This window comes from Ursus arctos, unplaced genomic scaffold (genome assembly GCF_023065955.2).
Source record: "Ursus arctos isolate Adak ecotype North America unplaced genomic scaffold, UrsArc2.0 scaffold_32, whole genome shotgun sequence".
Taxonomy (NCBI): domain Eukaryota; kingdom Metazoa; phylum Chordata; class Mammalia; order Carnivora; family Ursidae; genus Ursus; species Ursus arctos.
This window is the reverse complement of record NW_026623008.1, coordinates 30,108,990-30,125,187: the sequence shown is the minus strand read 5'-3', so window position 1 is coordinate 30,125,187 and position 16,198 is coordinate 30,108,990. Positions and strand designations below refer to the sequence as shown.

The 16,198-nt window shown below is 36.3% G+C and overlaps 1 protein-coding gene across 1 annotated transcript in view; it reads right to left on the bottom strand.

Annotated features, from left to right (window-relative positions):
- The window catches only part of RLF (RLF zinc finger), an 86,109-nt gene that overhangs the window by 46,473 nt on the left and 23,438 nt on the right, over positions 1-16,198 (bottom strand). The window contains exons 2-4 of the mRNA XM_026516567.4: positions 8,910-9,064; positions 7,741-7,822; positions 4,952-5,084 (exon numbers count right to left, since the gene is read on the bottom strand). Of these exons, the coding sequence (XP_026372352.2) occupies positions 4,952-5,084; positions 7,741-7,822; positions 8,910-9,064 (370 nt within the window). The remainder of the gene's footprint in view (positions 1-4,951; positions 5,085-7,740; positions 7,823-8,909; positions 9,065-16,198) is intronic.

Genomic DNA, 16,198 nt, shown 5'->3' with positions numbered 1-16,198 from the left:
TCCATTTTAGTCCCACAGGCACTAAATTCCACAAAATGAACTCATAATCATATCTCCCACTCAAATAGCTCCTCATTCCTTACTTCTATTTTCAGTAATGGTATTCTCTCAATCATACAGAAATGAAATTTTGGCATTATTCTTCCTTACCAACTCTGTCCCTCAATTATTATCATATCCTTATTGTATCCTAGCAATTCTTTTTTAAACTCTCCAATCTAATTCTTCCATATATTGCCTGCCACATCTGCCACCCCAATATCCTACTCTGCCTAACATCAGATTCTGCTCTCATTATCTGTCCTACCAGGTTGTAAGCATATTCACAATGTAAGCATATTCACCATGAATACAGGCATGTTATTTATACAACCTACCCTCTTCTAAATTTTCACAGCATTTTACCTCTTTCACCACACTTACTTTTCTCTTTAAGTACAGGAATAAAGGATTAGAGTGTAAAGACGTTAAGATCTCAGGTTTTGGAATCACCAATGTGAGGCTGAATCAGGACTTTGGCACATACTAAGCTGTGAAACCCATGGACAAATTAACTGACCTCTGAGCCTCAAGTTTCTTCACCTGTAAAAAAGTTAGTCATATCCACCTCACAGAGCTGAATGGATCATAAATGAAATAGCAGTAATGCAGATAAGATACTTAGCATAGGACCAGGCACAGGGTACATGCTCAGTACTAGCTGCTATTATGTTTCTGTCATCTCCCTTACTACACCATCAGCAATTTGTAAACAAATACCATGTCTTGTTAACTTTCGTATTCTCTAAAGCACTATGCACCATGCCTCACATATTAGAGGAATTTAATAAGACCATGTATTTAGCAACTGAGGGCTTATCGCTCTTCAATCGAAAACGTCTAATATCTCCTCACCTGGGTTCAAATTCTGCCCTCCAATTTTAACTACGTGGCCTTGGGCACGTATAATCTCTTACCTGGTTGATGGACTAAATGAGATATGGAAAGCATTAACATGGTGCTTATCACACAATGAACACTCTAAATTATAGCTATTATTTCTATGAGGTAAAACTACTTTACTCAATATACTACAACCAGTTACAGCACTATATCAACTTTGAACACAGAAACCAATCTTACATTTTATTTATTTATTTTTTAAGATTTATTTATTTAAGAGACAGCGAGAGAGTACACACGGGGGGAGGGGTAGAGGAAGAGCGTCTCAAGCAGACTCCACACTGAGCACAGAACCCAGGACAGGGCTCAATCTCATGACCCTGAGATCACGACCTGAGCTGAAACCAAGAGTCAGTCACTTAACCGACTGTGCCACCAGGTGCCCCTAATCTTGCATTTTAAATTCATTTCAAGTTATGCATCTCAACTTTGTTTCTTATTTATTTTTTGAAAGATTTATTTATTTTAGAGAGAGAGAAAGAAAGAGCACAAGTAGAAGGGGCAGAGGAAGAGGGAGAGAACCTCAAGCAGACTCCACCCTGAGCACGAAGTCCAATGTGGGGTTCATCTCACAACCCTGGGATCACAACCTGAGCCAAAACCAAGAGCCAGACACTTAACTGATTGTGCCACCCAGGCACCCCTTAACTTTGTTTTTAAAAAAGGAAATCCAGCCATACATTTCAATTTAAAATGAAAATAAACTGTACACTAACAAGTCTTATTCCCAGTCGTATCCTTTCTGTATTTTTGTCATCTTAGTACAAAATAATTTTTTTTAATTTCCATTTATTTATTTGAGAGAGAGAGTACAAGCGGGAGGGGGAGAAGGAGAGGGAGAGAGAAGCCTAAGCAGACTCCCTGCTGAGTATGGAGCCCTATGCGGGGCTCAATCCCACGACCCCAAGATCACAAACTGAACCAAAACCAAGAGTCGGATGCTCAACCAACTGTGCCACCCACGTGCCCCTAGTACAAAATAATTTTTAATCATATATCCTTTCTTCCATCTAGATTAAACAACTGAACTGTTTTGTCATATTTCTTTACTCAGCTTTTCTTTTCCTGAACCATTTAAAAATAAATTAAAAACATCATGACAGTTTACCTTGTGTATACTTCATCATGCAAAAAATGGTAACATTTAAGGTCATTAAAAACAGCCCCCCCCCCTTTTTTAAACAGGAAAGCCTGTTTTTGTTTTTACTGGAGGCTCAAGTGGCACATGACAATTCATAAAATGGCTTCAGAGGTATAGGGTAGAAGGGACACAAAAAATAAACTGGGGTGTGAAGGAAAACAATCAGGAGGAAGTATAGGCGCTGGTTCCCTGTCAGCCTGATTTGGGGAAAGTAGTTGGTGACTCTGAACAAGGATGGAATCCTTCCTTCAACCCTTAGTAGGGGAGAGAGGAAAAACAAAAACAAACAAAAAAAACCCCCAAGACTGCAGCTTTGGCCCTCCTGAGTCTCAAGGAAAAAGGGGAAAAGCCATTGTTTTGATGTCATAAGTTATGGGAAAGTAGGAGGAGGAGGGTGCTGGGTAGGGTAGAAGTCAACTGGAAAAACTAGCAGATACCAGATGGTAGCTCTGGGTGTCCTTTGAGTTGGAGCTGGAATCACTCCATTATGGTGGTGGGGGATCCCCACTGCTGACTGTGGGCTGAGGTCTGGTCTGTGGGCTGTCTAGATCCAGGAGGCTATTGCCATCAATGCTGCGAGGAGGGGCAGTTCTGTGAGTCCTGGGGCTCAGGATGGGAATCATCAGTGCAGCAGCCTTAGCTGGGCTTGCTCTTGCCATCCCCACCTTCTGTGGTAGGCCCATGGGGATGTAAAGGCCTTCAGTACCTGGGCTAAAATCTGGGTGGGAGAACCTGTTATTTCTCTGCTGACTATGCCAGGCAAAAGTGCCAAGAACTGTACTTATTACATACTTCAGTAATAAACTTTTTTTTTATGGGATGGGGAGGACACAAAATTCAAGAACTCAAAGCAGGAAAAAGAAAAATCTTTTTTTTTAATAATAATTTTTTATTATGTTATGTTAGTCACCATACAATACACCCTTAGTTTTTGATGTAGTGTTCCATGATTCACTGGAAAAATAAAAAATCTTTTATTCATTCATTCATTCATTCCGGTGAGGGAGGCAGGGCAGGAGGGAGAGAGAGAATGCGGGGCGGGGGGGGGGGGCAAAGAGAAGGAGAGAGAACCTCAAGCAGACTCCACTCTGAGCATGGAGCCCAATGCAGGGCTCGAACCCACCACTGTGAGATAATGATCTGAGCCAAAACCAAGAGTTGGAAGCTTAACCAACTGCACCACCCAGGCACCTCAGGAGAAATACAAATCTTTTTTTTAATCCAAAATAAATAAATAAATAAACAAAAGCATTTACTGAGTTCCTTGGAGGCTAAAAAATGTGTACTTTTATGCTTCTGATTAGTATATCATTGAAGACAGGACAATCAATGAGATGACAGTCACTGCTTTCTAGTTTCGAATATATGTTACTACCTGGGCTACAAGGGCAGTGGAGCCATAAAGGAATCTTCCTAATCTCCTAACCAGACATTAGGGTGAGGGCCAACTGAGAAAGCAGGCAGACTATACAGGCTGTCCTCCACATATATGGCAGTTCACAGAGTAATTCCTTAGATATGTAGGTGTTCTGTACCCATTCAGAGTCTTGTAGATAGTGGGTACTTAATTATAATCTTTACTGAATAGACAGGATATCACAAGACATTAGGAGAACAGTGCTTCTCCCCATTTCTTGATTTTTTTCTATATGAAAAGAAATTAAGTACTGTTAATTCCTGAGGTGGGGTGATGTACTGGATTAGTACATCAAGAAAAAATAAAGTGCGGACATTTAACGCCAATCCACCTTTCCCCTCTTGGGCTTAGGCCTGCCTATAGAGAATAAGAGAGTAAGTATTCTTCTTGGCCCTAGTCAAGCCCCATCTGGACTGAGATCTGCCTAATTCTGGGATTCTTCTGAAACTATTAGGCTCTGTCCTCTAAGCAACTTTTATTAATAAGAAAAGTGATATTTTAGGCTCCATATGCCTATATCTACAAAGGGATGACATGTACTGGGAACCTCAACAGAAAACAATAAAACCAACCTTTTTCTATTTAACAGCTCTTTCTCTTATTCTTTTCTCCCCCTCACCAGTGTGACTAATAAGCAGAATTGGCAGAGAAAAGGAACCAAGAGGAAACTCTAAGTACCTTTATTGCCAGTCTTCTCACTATACAGAAAAACCAAACAGCGTGTATGTAGTAGGTTATCAAACTTGAGGAATGAATAATCTAACTGGAATATTTTAAGGCATCAATATTCAAATGGTCTGCTTAAGACCTAAACTAAAGACATACCAAAAGTATAAAAACTCTTCTGAACCTCATTTTTATTCCAGAAACATACTTAACAGAATGTGATCCTTTTAATTTTCTACTTAAAGCAAATGAAATCACAACTGGTGGTATCAAATGAGATAATTTTTTGTGCCTAAAATGTAAATATCAATTTAAATCCACAAATCTTCTGGTATTAAACTGATAATTTTGCAAATAAAAATTTTCATTCTTTGCATTTCTCTACAAAATGCTAAATTCCAATACTTCATAAGTTTAAAATAAAAAAGCAATTTTTTTCATGGTCCTTAGTTGTAGTAACCAGTGAACGACATATGAGGAAAGCTCTACCACATACCGAACACTAGAAAAAGATTATTTATTTGCATCTCAGGAACTTTATATGACCACTGTTACTCAATGCAACATTTTTAAGTAAGTGCAAGGAATATTTAAAACACTACCTAAAAATGCAGAATACTTAGGCAAAACATTAAATGCTAATGGTTAGTTTTTACTATTCAAAGAAGAATAGACTGGGTATAGATACACAGGTGATATTCACAAAATTTTAACTCATTAATGAATTCTAATTCTCTTAGATCTAAATCTGCCTTCAATATAGTTAGTAAAGTTTTAAGGCTTACCTTCTTCTGTTTCTACTGGCTGTTGAGACAGAATTTTAAGAAGAACTGGGTTTTTCCACACCCCTTCCTTCGTAACATGAACCAATATTTGTAGGTTATTATTCCCAAATTCCAATAATGCATCATGTGACTCCTAAAGCAAAAACAGCACATCCAGAAAACAGGCTAATAAGCAATATAAAAAATAGTTTTGCCTTTTAAATGTATCTGAACATCTACAAAAGGAACTATCATCTTGCATTTCCTAAAAAGAAATAGGCAGAGGGAAAAAAAACTATCCTCAAAGCTTTGTGAACTGTTACTATCTTCTTTAAAAAATGAAACAATGTTGTTTTCACTAAATTAAAGGGCACCTTTAAAATGTCTTCCTAAATTCTCTTAGGTAAAATTTATCACCACAATTCAATTTACAACCTCATATTACTAAATTATTTTAAGGCCATTGTACAGCTTTCTTTTAAAGGATTCTACAGTTCTCATCTATTCTTTCTAATAGAAATATTACTTAATGAGGCCAGCTGATGCATTTTTTCATTGTTTGAATTCTTCTATCAAATTACTTTTTAAATGAAAAGTGGTTCTATATAAAATGTCATGGAAAGCCTTGGTTATTAGCTATCATTCTCTCTCTTCAGAAAACAAAATGTAACTGCCAATAGTTTGTTCTTTAAAATATTTATGTACACAAAGGGTCAGGAGAAAGGGGTCAGAAATTTAACTTGACATGAATGATTAAGTATATGTCTCCACTGTCCTGTATTACTAATGAGGATTATTGGTTGTTCCCATATTCTGAAATTTTAATGTTTTCTCTTATTTTAGAATGCTGAAATTCTCAAGAAATATAAGCTTCCATTTATAGCAATATTCTTTGGAAAATATATGTTAATGATGTTCACAGACCTAAGAATATAATTTTATATTTCACTTAAGTGAAATATAAGAAATAAAATTCATTTTCCCCTTAATTTTAATGTCAAAGTTGTAGGTTTTTAACACATGCACTCCCAATATGCTGAGTTACCTTCTGCAGAGAAAGGATTTAGAATTTAGATTTGACAAAGAAAGTGGCATTCCAATTTCCAAAACTTAGACATACATCTGTGATAAAATTAGGTTTAAAAAAGTTGTAAAAAAACAGGATCTCATTTTTGTTATTAGAAAATCCACTTCAGGGCATATTTTCAGATCCACAGGCAAAAGATCTGGAAGGGTTATACAAACTGAAAACAGTGAATGAGTGTTCTCTCTGGGGCCTGCTCCGATAAAACTATTCTCTTACCATAACTTTCCTCAAAACTATCTGCTGCCTTGTCCATTTATCACTAAAATAAGAAAACTTCAGAGTTTTACCTTTTAGATTTCAACAGGGACCATGTCTTACATTTATTTGTACCTCTACTGCATTTATTTTATTGAACACATATTCAAAAGTATATCCTGTATGATAAATAGTGGGAAAAGTTACACAGGTAGAGGGAAAAGGCAAATATTTTATGCAGGCATACAATCTAAGAAATAATAAAGAAATAAGACAGTATTCTCTCTACAAAGAATACTATTATAAATAATAGTAACAACCCAAACAAGGATTATGAGATTTACCCTTGTAGACTGTTGTATGCCAGGACAAAACCACTGGCAGGCCTCAAAACACAGTGTGACAATATCAGTGTGTTATTTATGAAAGATGATTTTAGCAGCTGTATGTATTTGTGAGGAATTAGGATCACATTACAGGGATTAAAAAAGGCCAAGGACACGACCAAAAAAAATTCTCTTTTCCCCAAAAAGAAAAAGATTAACATTATCATCATTTCATTTTGGGTTATATATCCCAGAGGAAAGGAATTTCCAGATAATGAAGTATGTCTGTTAATATGCAAATCATTACTTGTGCCTACATCAAACAGGTCCAGACTACTATAGAGTTTGTGTCCTCGAAGAGCAGCTGGCAAAAAGCTAGCTCTGGGTATAAATCTGCGTGTAACTTTAGGCAAGCTAATTAACATTCTCTATGCCTGTCCCCCTGTTTGTAAATGGAGATTCAAATGATCCCTACATTATAAGGTTTGTAATTAGATTACAAGACACAAAAAACATAAAAGAGTAGAGCAGTACTTAGTATACGGTGATAACGAATGACAGTGATAACAAACGACAGCTATTACTATTGTGTCTATTTTTTAAAACTGTTTTTCTCTGTCCATAACTCACAAATTTGCCACCTGTTGTATTTTCCTCCTATCCTACTCTATCCTCCAGAACTTGCTACTTTCTGATGTGCTCACCTGATAATCAAGCCAATATGAGAGCCAATGTAGCTCTCCTGTAAGTAAAATAAATGAACAGAATCTATGATGACTATTTTGGTTGTCTGAGAGACTTATGCTAGACACAATCCCTGAAGTGTTAGGGTGAAAATTAACAGATAAGTGTACTTAGAATGATCCAAATACTGCTACCTTATAATCACATACAACTTTACATTTTTAATAGCTTTATTCTGTATAAAACTTTGTTTTTGTTTTTAAACTTTGTTTTTGAGTAATGAAAACTTGTACTGATTCCTAAGCTATATAAAGGCTAACAAAACCACGAAAGACAAAAACAATTTTTAACACACCACTTCATTTGGAAGACCTCTTTCTCAAAATTTCATAAACTTAATAACAATATACAATATACTTGTTTTTCTTTCAAGTTTTCCACTTTAGTTTGCTGGGAGAAATTAACTAGGTGTCTTGGATTTCTAAACAGAGACCTTTTTTCAAACTAAATCAACTCACCTGTAGAGACTGAAGGAAGAGTACCCAGACTTCACATGGCAGTTCACTTTCAGACACTGAAAGCAGTAATTCAAAACAACTCCTATAATGTAAAATAATGAAGTCAGTATGTAACTGTGGTTATAAGCATAATCAAATACAGTATGACAATGATACTGAATACACATTTTACATTTGTTTAGACTATTTAAAATTTGTTTCTTACTCTTTAAAATTTTCTTCAACATAGTTATATTGGCTTTTCAACTTTAAAAAAGAGAAAAAAGAAAAACCAGGAGGCTTTATAATTACACTGTGGCTTTAAAACATTTGGTTATGATACATTCCTTTTAGAAACCATATCCCAAGCAGTTTTATTTAGTTTATTAGGGTTATAGGAGGGTACCCAAACAGGAACCTTTCTGATTCCACAAGACAAAAACAGGAGCTCATGCTATTGTCAATTCAGCTGATAAAAAGATAAATATATGTAACGGGTCATCTATGTAGGTTCTTGTCACTTGCAGAGGAACAGACTGGCAAGGCCATTTCTTTACCTCTAACATATCAAGACCACCCCGACTAGAAGTTATCCTCCCAAACAATCTGTAAGGTAAACCAATCTAAAAACTGAGTAGCTGTTGTACCTTTTCAATTTGCAGATGAAAATTACATTAAAGGTATAATTTTATCTGCTACCAGGCAGCCAAATATTAAAACAGCAGCTAAATTATCATGGACTCAGGGTGGTAATCTTCTATATACCCTGATATTTTCTCCTAGTAAAATTATTCTTAGCTCAAATAATATAATTCAACTGCAGAATTTCATAGTGTTTCCCCTCAGAGTGATCCTCAAAGACCACTACAGTTTTCAGATACTCTTGTTACTTACATTGATCTATACCTAAGGACAGAAAGAAAATAGATAATTCTTGGATACTAAGCCTGAGTAAGAAGAAACTCTGGAGGCAATCAGAGATTATGTTCATTATGTTGTTTGGCTGGAGCTTCACTTGTACTTAATCTCCTGGGAACCAGAGTATGAAGACTCAGGGCAAAAGAAGTTTCATTCAAAGGTATGACTTTAATGGTGTTCTGAATAATGTGATGTCATAGTAAAGAGAAGTCAGGCAAACATTACAACCTAAGGTATTCAATTTTAACAGTGACTTAAGTACTTAAACTTACAGTACTAATCTGCCAAGCACTAAGAGGACATCTTCACATTCAGTAGTTAAATATGGGCGTGCACTGGCAAAGCTTTGGATGGCAAGTCGATATACCTCCAGAAGATACACCATATGTTCTGAGGCATTCTTGTTGCTTGCATATTGCAATAAGGTCTAAAAAAATAAAATTAAAGTATTAATTAAACTGTAAAAACAATTAAACAGACTGTCTTTGTTCTCAAATGCACAGTCGGTCCCTCCCCTTTTTTCTAATAAATGCGTACACCTTTTATTTGCCTTTTTAGGCTCTGGTTTGTTTAGAGGATTCTATTTTCATCACTTAATGAATTGATTCTGCTGAGTTAAAGAAAGGCCAGAATTGCTCTTCTGACATGAGAATAAATCTAAGAGTAAAACCATAAAATGTGTATAGCTGTTCTCACTAGAGGTCTGGGGTTTTGATCTCTGAAATTCAATAATGAGTTTCATCAATACATTAAATTGAGCCCCAACCATGTGCCAAGCACTGGGTATCCAAGAATAAGACTATGATCCTTGTATTCTACAAAAAGAGACTTATTCCTGAATATGACCCTTAGCTCTGTAACTCCATAAAATCCATTTTTTCCCCTGCATACACAGAACTGATTAGGTTTGATTTACACTAACCAATATATGAAACAATGATGTTATATGTGTATTTTTAACTAAGTTTCTTTTTAAAAATTAACATATGGGCCAAATGCCAATTTTATAATAGGGGATTATATTATTATTTTATAATAGCTTTATAACAGGGGATAGTCATATTACTACCCAGAGTACCCCATTATCCATATTGTGGTTATCTAAGACAGTATCTGGTGAGTATGGAATCTAGAACAAAGGAAAATGGAATACAATCAAGCCTGATAAAACTACATGTGTCCAACACAAAGAATTTGTTCAAATGATGGTGGAAAGCTGGCTTATGTTCTCTCTAGACAATGCTAGAAAACCACTACTAAATTCTTGTTTGGGGATTCTGTAGGTTCCACAGAGTTGTACTCTCTTCTATTAATATATATCTTCCTTATAACAAGTGATTAGGTTTTGCTTATGGTCAACTGATATATCTAGTTAGGTTACCACTTGAATTATGCACAGGCAGGATGCAACTTTTTCCTCTAGAACACACATTCTGACTGGGCTAGTCCTAACTCTAATTGGGACTCCTTCTATAGGAAAGTCTTATTTTCAGAGGGTACCTTTATCTTGAGTGAATTACATGTGATTTGAATTCATTACCAACCCCCCACCCCGGGGATAATTTCTTCAAAAGGTCCTAACTTCTTGTCTTTAATTTTTCTGCCTGAAGAACTATAAATAGCTGTGGCAGCATTACAGGATTCCACTGCATTTTCTGCAGCTTTAGTTTCCAAACTAACAGTTCCTGTATCAGTTCTGATAATTAAGAATAGTCTTGACTACTTAAAAAAAAAAAAAGAACCTTAAAGGAAATACATGATCAACAATTACACCACATACAGTAAAAACTCTTAGCTAACACACTGGATTATCTGGTCTTTGCATACCTGAATGATCAAGCCATTTATTTTGTATATCAATTCAATTAAGTATCTTACTGCCGTACCACACCAGAGATGTGAACTCCTTCTATATTTTCAGAAGAGCATTATGTCCTCATTTAATCAAACCCCAAATTATAATAAAAAAAACTTAGTAAGAGAGGATCATTAAACTCACCCTGTAACAATCCTTTTTGCAGCTAAATGAGTACAGAGAAGGAATACAGAATATGTGCTTATCTGTTATATAAATAAGAGTTTGCACAATCTCTCTTAAGAAATTTATTAAAATCTTTGTTAGAAACAAAGTCTGTTTCAGGTCAGCAAATTACTTATTGTCTCCACTGGTTAATCTAAAACCAGAGAACTTCACAAATTTATACTCAATACCAGATTTTATACTCCCTGACGTCAGATATTATGCGTTATCAATCTTTACAAGCCTAACAATTCTCCATCCAAATCCACCACCACAGAACATTCTCAAGTCTCACTAAATGTTTGCTGATCCATTCACCATTTTATTCACTGGATGAATATTTACAGAGAGTCTACTCTAACCTACACTGCTACCTGCTGGGGAAAAAGACATGGGGGGTCTATTTTCATGGAGCTTTCAGAATGAGTCAACACAGTCTGACAGTTGAAACCACACATGAAAATTTATCAACTGCTGCCTGAAGTATACAAAGAGAAGGGCACAGTGCATACAGATGAGGTGGGTCTTTCCAGCTACTTTCCCACTCAGAATGCTCCTGATATCAATCTAGTATCTTCTGACACAGACATTCCATTAAGACTTCTACAAGTTACACAATTTCAAAGGTTCAATACCACAGGGGTATTTATGTTTACAGCTTGCCCTATACTGATTTATATATTTTTATATTCCTGAATATTTTCACCTTCATGTGTTAGTCCAATTTAATAGGTCTCCTTTAACATATCCATTATGACATACTCTGAGCACTTGAAGAATCACTGGAACAATCTTCCACACTATCGCCTTTTTTAAAAAATTCAAGATTAAGTTAAATGAATTACAGCCATCCAAATAACATTCCACCAGAAGCAGTAAAGAAAAATAGAGGTCTTATTCCTCCTCAGAAATTTAAATTTTAGACACCAACAAAACTGAAAAGAGAAAGGGAAGATAAATAATAAATATGACTCTGGGGCACTTGGATGGCTCAGTTGGTTAAGCATCTGCCTTTGGCTCGGGTCATGATCTCAGGGTCCCAGGACTGAGCCTCGCATCAGGCTCCCTGTTCAGCAGGGAGTCTGCTTCTCCCTCTCCCTCTGCCCCTCCCCCCTGCTTCTACTCTCTCTCTCTCTCTCAAATAAATAATCTAAAAAAATAAATAAATATGACTCCCTCAAGTTCATTAGGATTCTACAAGAGACTAAATTAATGGCTCCTCTCTTTGTTTCAGTTAACTCATTTATTCCAGAAAGGCCTACTCTGTGGCAATACTATGCTGAGTACTCGCCCTTTTAGATCAAGGTATACTGAGAGGTCAAATACGTTTATGTCTCTACAGATACCATCTTCATTAATTTTAAACATTTTTACTGGGGTGCTCTCATTCATATTCCAGGCAGATTACCTCAAGTCTTTGTTATATACCTCAACTGCCTATTAGACATTTCCATCTGAATGTCCTTAATTCTCAAACTCAACATGTGCAAAACAAACATCTTCCCCAGCAAATACGCTCTTCCTCCTATGTTCCATCTGCCTCTTTTTTCAGGAGCGAGAGCTAAATAAAAAATATATATATCTTTGACATCACTGCCCCAAAGTTTGTTGATTTAACCTCAGAAATACCTTTGTTTCCTACCCCTATACTGTATTTCTGTAGTCAGTGACCGTGACCAGGCCCCCAACATAGTTTACTATGGACTCACCTGGACTTCTACAATGGTTTACTTCTCTAGGCTGAATACCCTCCAGTTCTGTATATGTGTGTGTGTGTTTTAAAGATTTTATTTATTTATTTGAGAGAGTGAGTGAGCTAGAGAGCACGAGCAGCAGAAGGAGGAGCAGAGAGAGAAGGAGAAGCAGACTCCCTGCTGAGCAGGGAGCCCAACATAAGGCTTGTGGGCTCAGTCCCAGGACTCCAGGATCATGACCTGAGCCAGAGGCAGAGCTCAACCAACTGAGCCACCCAGGCACCCCTCTGTATATGTGTTATAATCACAACATATTTGTACATTGAAAAAAAAAAAAGTAATGCACAGGAAAAAACCTAGAAGGAACTCAACTAAAATGCTAATATAGTTAGCACTGGAATAGTAATAGCGTATGAACAATTTTGTGTTGTCTTTATATTTTTCTAAACTTCCCAAATTTTAATGAACATTACTAGGTTTACGATTAGGAGGAAAAAATATCTCCCCTCATCCGAATTCTTTTTTTTTTTTTTAAGATTTTATTTATTTATTTGAGAGACAGAGTGAGTACAAGTGGGGGAGCAGCAGAGGGAGAGGGAAAAGCAGACTCCCCACTGAGCAGGGAGCCCAATGCAGGGCTCAGATCCCAGGAATCTGGGATGATGACTTGAGCCAAAGGCAGATGCTTAACCGACTAGTCATTCAGGTGCCCCTCCCCTTGTCCAAATTCTATCTATATTCCTCACTACATGGTTTCAAAGTGATGGGCGGCATGCTATTTTCCAAAACCATCAAAGAGGGAGCATTTCTTTTTTCTTAAGTTTATATATTTATTCACAGTAACCTTTATACCCAACATGCTCAAACTCACGACCCTAAGATCAAGAGTCACATGCTCTTCCAACTGAGCCAGCCAGGAGCCCCAAAAAGGGAGCATTTTACAGAACGGTCATATTTTATGTTGAGATGTATCGCAATTTAAAACTCAAATGGTGGGGTGCCTAGGTGGCTCAATCAGTTAAGCGAAGTATCCAACTCTTGATTTCAGCTCAGGTTGTGATCTCAAGGTCTTGGGATTGAGCCCTGGGTAGGGCTCCACACTTAGCAGGGAGTCTGTCTGAGATTCTCTCCCTCTCCCTCTGCTCCTCCCCCTGCTCTCACACGTGTGTGCATGCTCTCTCTCAAATAAATAAATCTTTTAAAAACAGCCATTAAAAAATAATAAGTAAAACTCAAATGGTTCAAGACTAATATTCCCAATTGAATACGCATAGTATTTTTGAGCACACAGTATAAGCTAGGCATTCTCCTAGGAGCTTTACATGCTACTAACACAATTTACAATAACCCCGTGAACTAGGTGATTTATCACCAGCCCATTTTAAAAATGAGGAAACAAAGGGGACCCTGGTTGGCTCAGTTGGTAGAACATGCAAGTCTTGATCTAGGGGTTGTAAGTTCAAGCCCCATGGTGGGTGCAGACATTACTTAAAATAAAATCTTTTCTTTTTTTTTTTTTAAAAGAAAAAACAAAGACACAGAGAGCTTAAGTTATTTGCAAAGTCACCCAGAATAAGTAACTGCTGGATTCAGGATTTAAATTTGAATTCAGGGTCATGTGGCTCCAGAACCCACATTTCATCGCTTTACTTCAGGTCTTCACAGCATGCACAATTCTACAACTATTTCAAGTGCGCTTTTAAATTCTGCTTTTTTCCCCTATGCATTATCTTTAATATTTTGCAGCAAGTAGTACCATTAAAGTGACTGCTTCTGGGAAGGTTTTGCGGCAATGGTGCTGACTGACACCCCACATACCGGTGGTTCACAAAGAAATGAAAAAAGGTATCTGGTATTTATCGTTAAAGCTACATGTCCTACGGCAAAAGGAAATTATGTAACTTTCAATAATAGAAGAAGATTTGCATTATTTCAAATTTTGCACATGAAGTGAGAAATCTTATTGATTTTAATTTCTCCACACATCAAAATTACCAGAATTAAATGAATTTGAGTAAAATGTGACTGCACCATGACAAACAGGCTTCCAGCAAGACTAAGTTCGTTTTCTGAAGTATGGGTCAAGTTTGAAAAAGCAAAAGTAAGAGGAACAGGAGGACTCCAAATAGACAGCAACGTTGAACAAAGTCAGTAATGACTAAAACAAATGGGGTCATATGGTGACAAGACTTAACATCACTTGGTGAGTAAACACTGGAGGTTTCCCATGAAGAGACTAAGCTGGGTGTGAAATGAAATGGAAGGGGAGGAATAAGGCTGGCTGCTCACACAAAGGTGGGTAAAGTCAACTAAAACCTTTAAGTCTTTCACATATGTTACTATTGGGCCCCACCTCACCCTTTTCATACTGGTTATAGTTGGTTTTTCAAACCCAGAAATATGACTTATTACTCTATCATATCTACCTAATTCATCCATCCTGATTAAATTTCACTGGATTCAGTCCATCATTCCTGCCTACCAAGATTATTTTTAGAGACTAATTCTGCCATAAGATTTAACTATACTTTCTTGCATCATTTCATTTTGAATTCTAATAGAATACCTTTTATTGTTTTTGTCATAAAACTAGTATCACTTACTGTTTAAAAAATAGAAAGATGGAGAAGTAGAAATAAAAATATCAAGAATCCATACTACCACCCAGGTAACAGACCACTGTTAACAGGTAATATTAAGTTTGAGAGGTTTTTATAATGCCTAAATAGAAGCATTTTAGTGGAATTATACTACACACTGTTTTGTAAAATTTTCTCCCACATCAGTATGTTATAGCTGCACAGCCTTGGGTGTGTACCACAATTACCGAATTCTCTGTTTCTGGACATTATGGCTTTAACTTTGCATTATTATAATGTTGAAAGCACTGCTTTAACTTCTTCCATGTATCCATGACAATTTTCTCAGGATAATATCCTATAAATGGAATTGCTGGGTCAAAGGATGCATTATTTTTAATGCTTCACATAGTGCCAAATTCTGCTCCACAAAATTTGTTCCAATTTACATTTCTATTATTAGTGTTAAGACAGTGACAGATTGGAAGCTGTTAAAATTACTGTATATTACAATCTAAATACAACTTTTGAGTGTTAACCGGATAGGGCAAATACAATTACTGTGTTTACTCAATTTACAATCCTTTCATTACTGGTGAAGTTGAATACAATTTTCATGTATTTTTTTTTAAAGAGATCATCTTAAAAATTACCATAGCATCTCTAAGGTATCTTCATCTGAGTTATCAATAACAGTAAAGAAGAGAGCTTGGATGAGGATAGCTCCAACAGATAACTTTAATCTTCCAAAAAAATCAGAGAAGGAAACACTCTCTAAATCATTCTATGAGACCAACATTATTCTGATACCAAAGCTAAACAAAGACTACAAGAAAACTATGTATCAATATCCCTTATAAGCACTGATTTTTAAAAAAATCAACAAAATACTAGTAAACTAATATCAATGGCATGTTAAAATGGATTAGGTACCATGACCAAGTGGGATTTATTCCTGGAATGCAAGGATGGTTCAGCATATGACAATCAATGCAATAACTGCATTAACAGAATAAAGGGAAAAACTCTTACAAGATCACTTCAACTAATGCAGAAAGGACATTTGAAAAATTCAATTTTTCAAGATAAAAAACAGTCAACAAACAAGGAATAGAAGAAAACTATCTCAATGTAATATAGATCCACAGATGAAAAACCCACAGCTAACACTATACTCAATGGTGAGACTGTAAGCCTTTCCTTGAACATCAGGAAAAAAGGGACACGCGAGTGACTCAGTTGGTTAAGCATCTGCCTTCAGCTCAGGT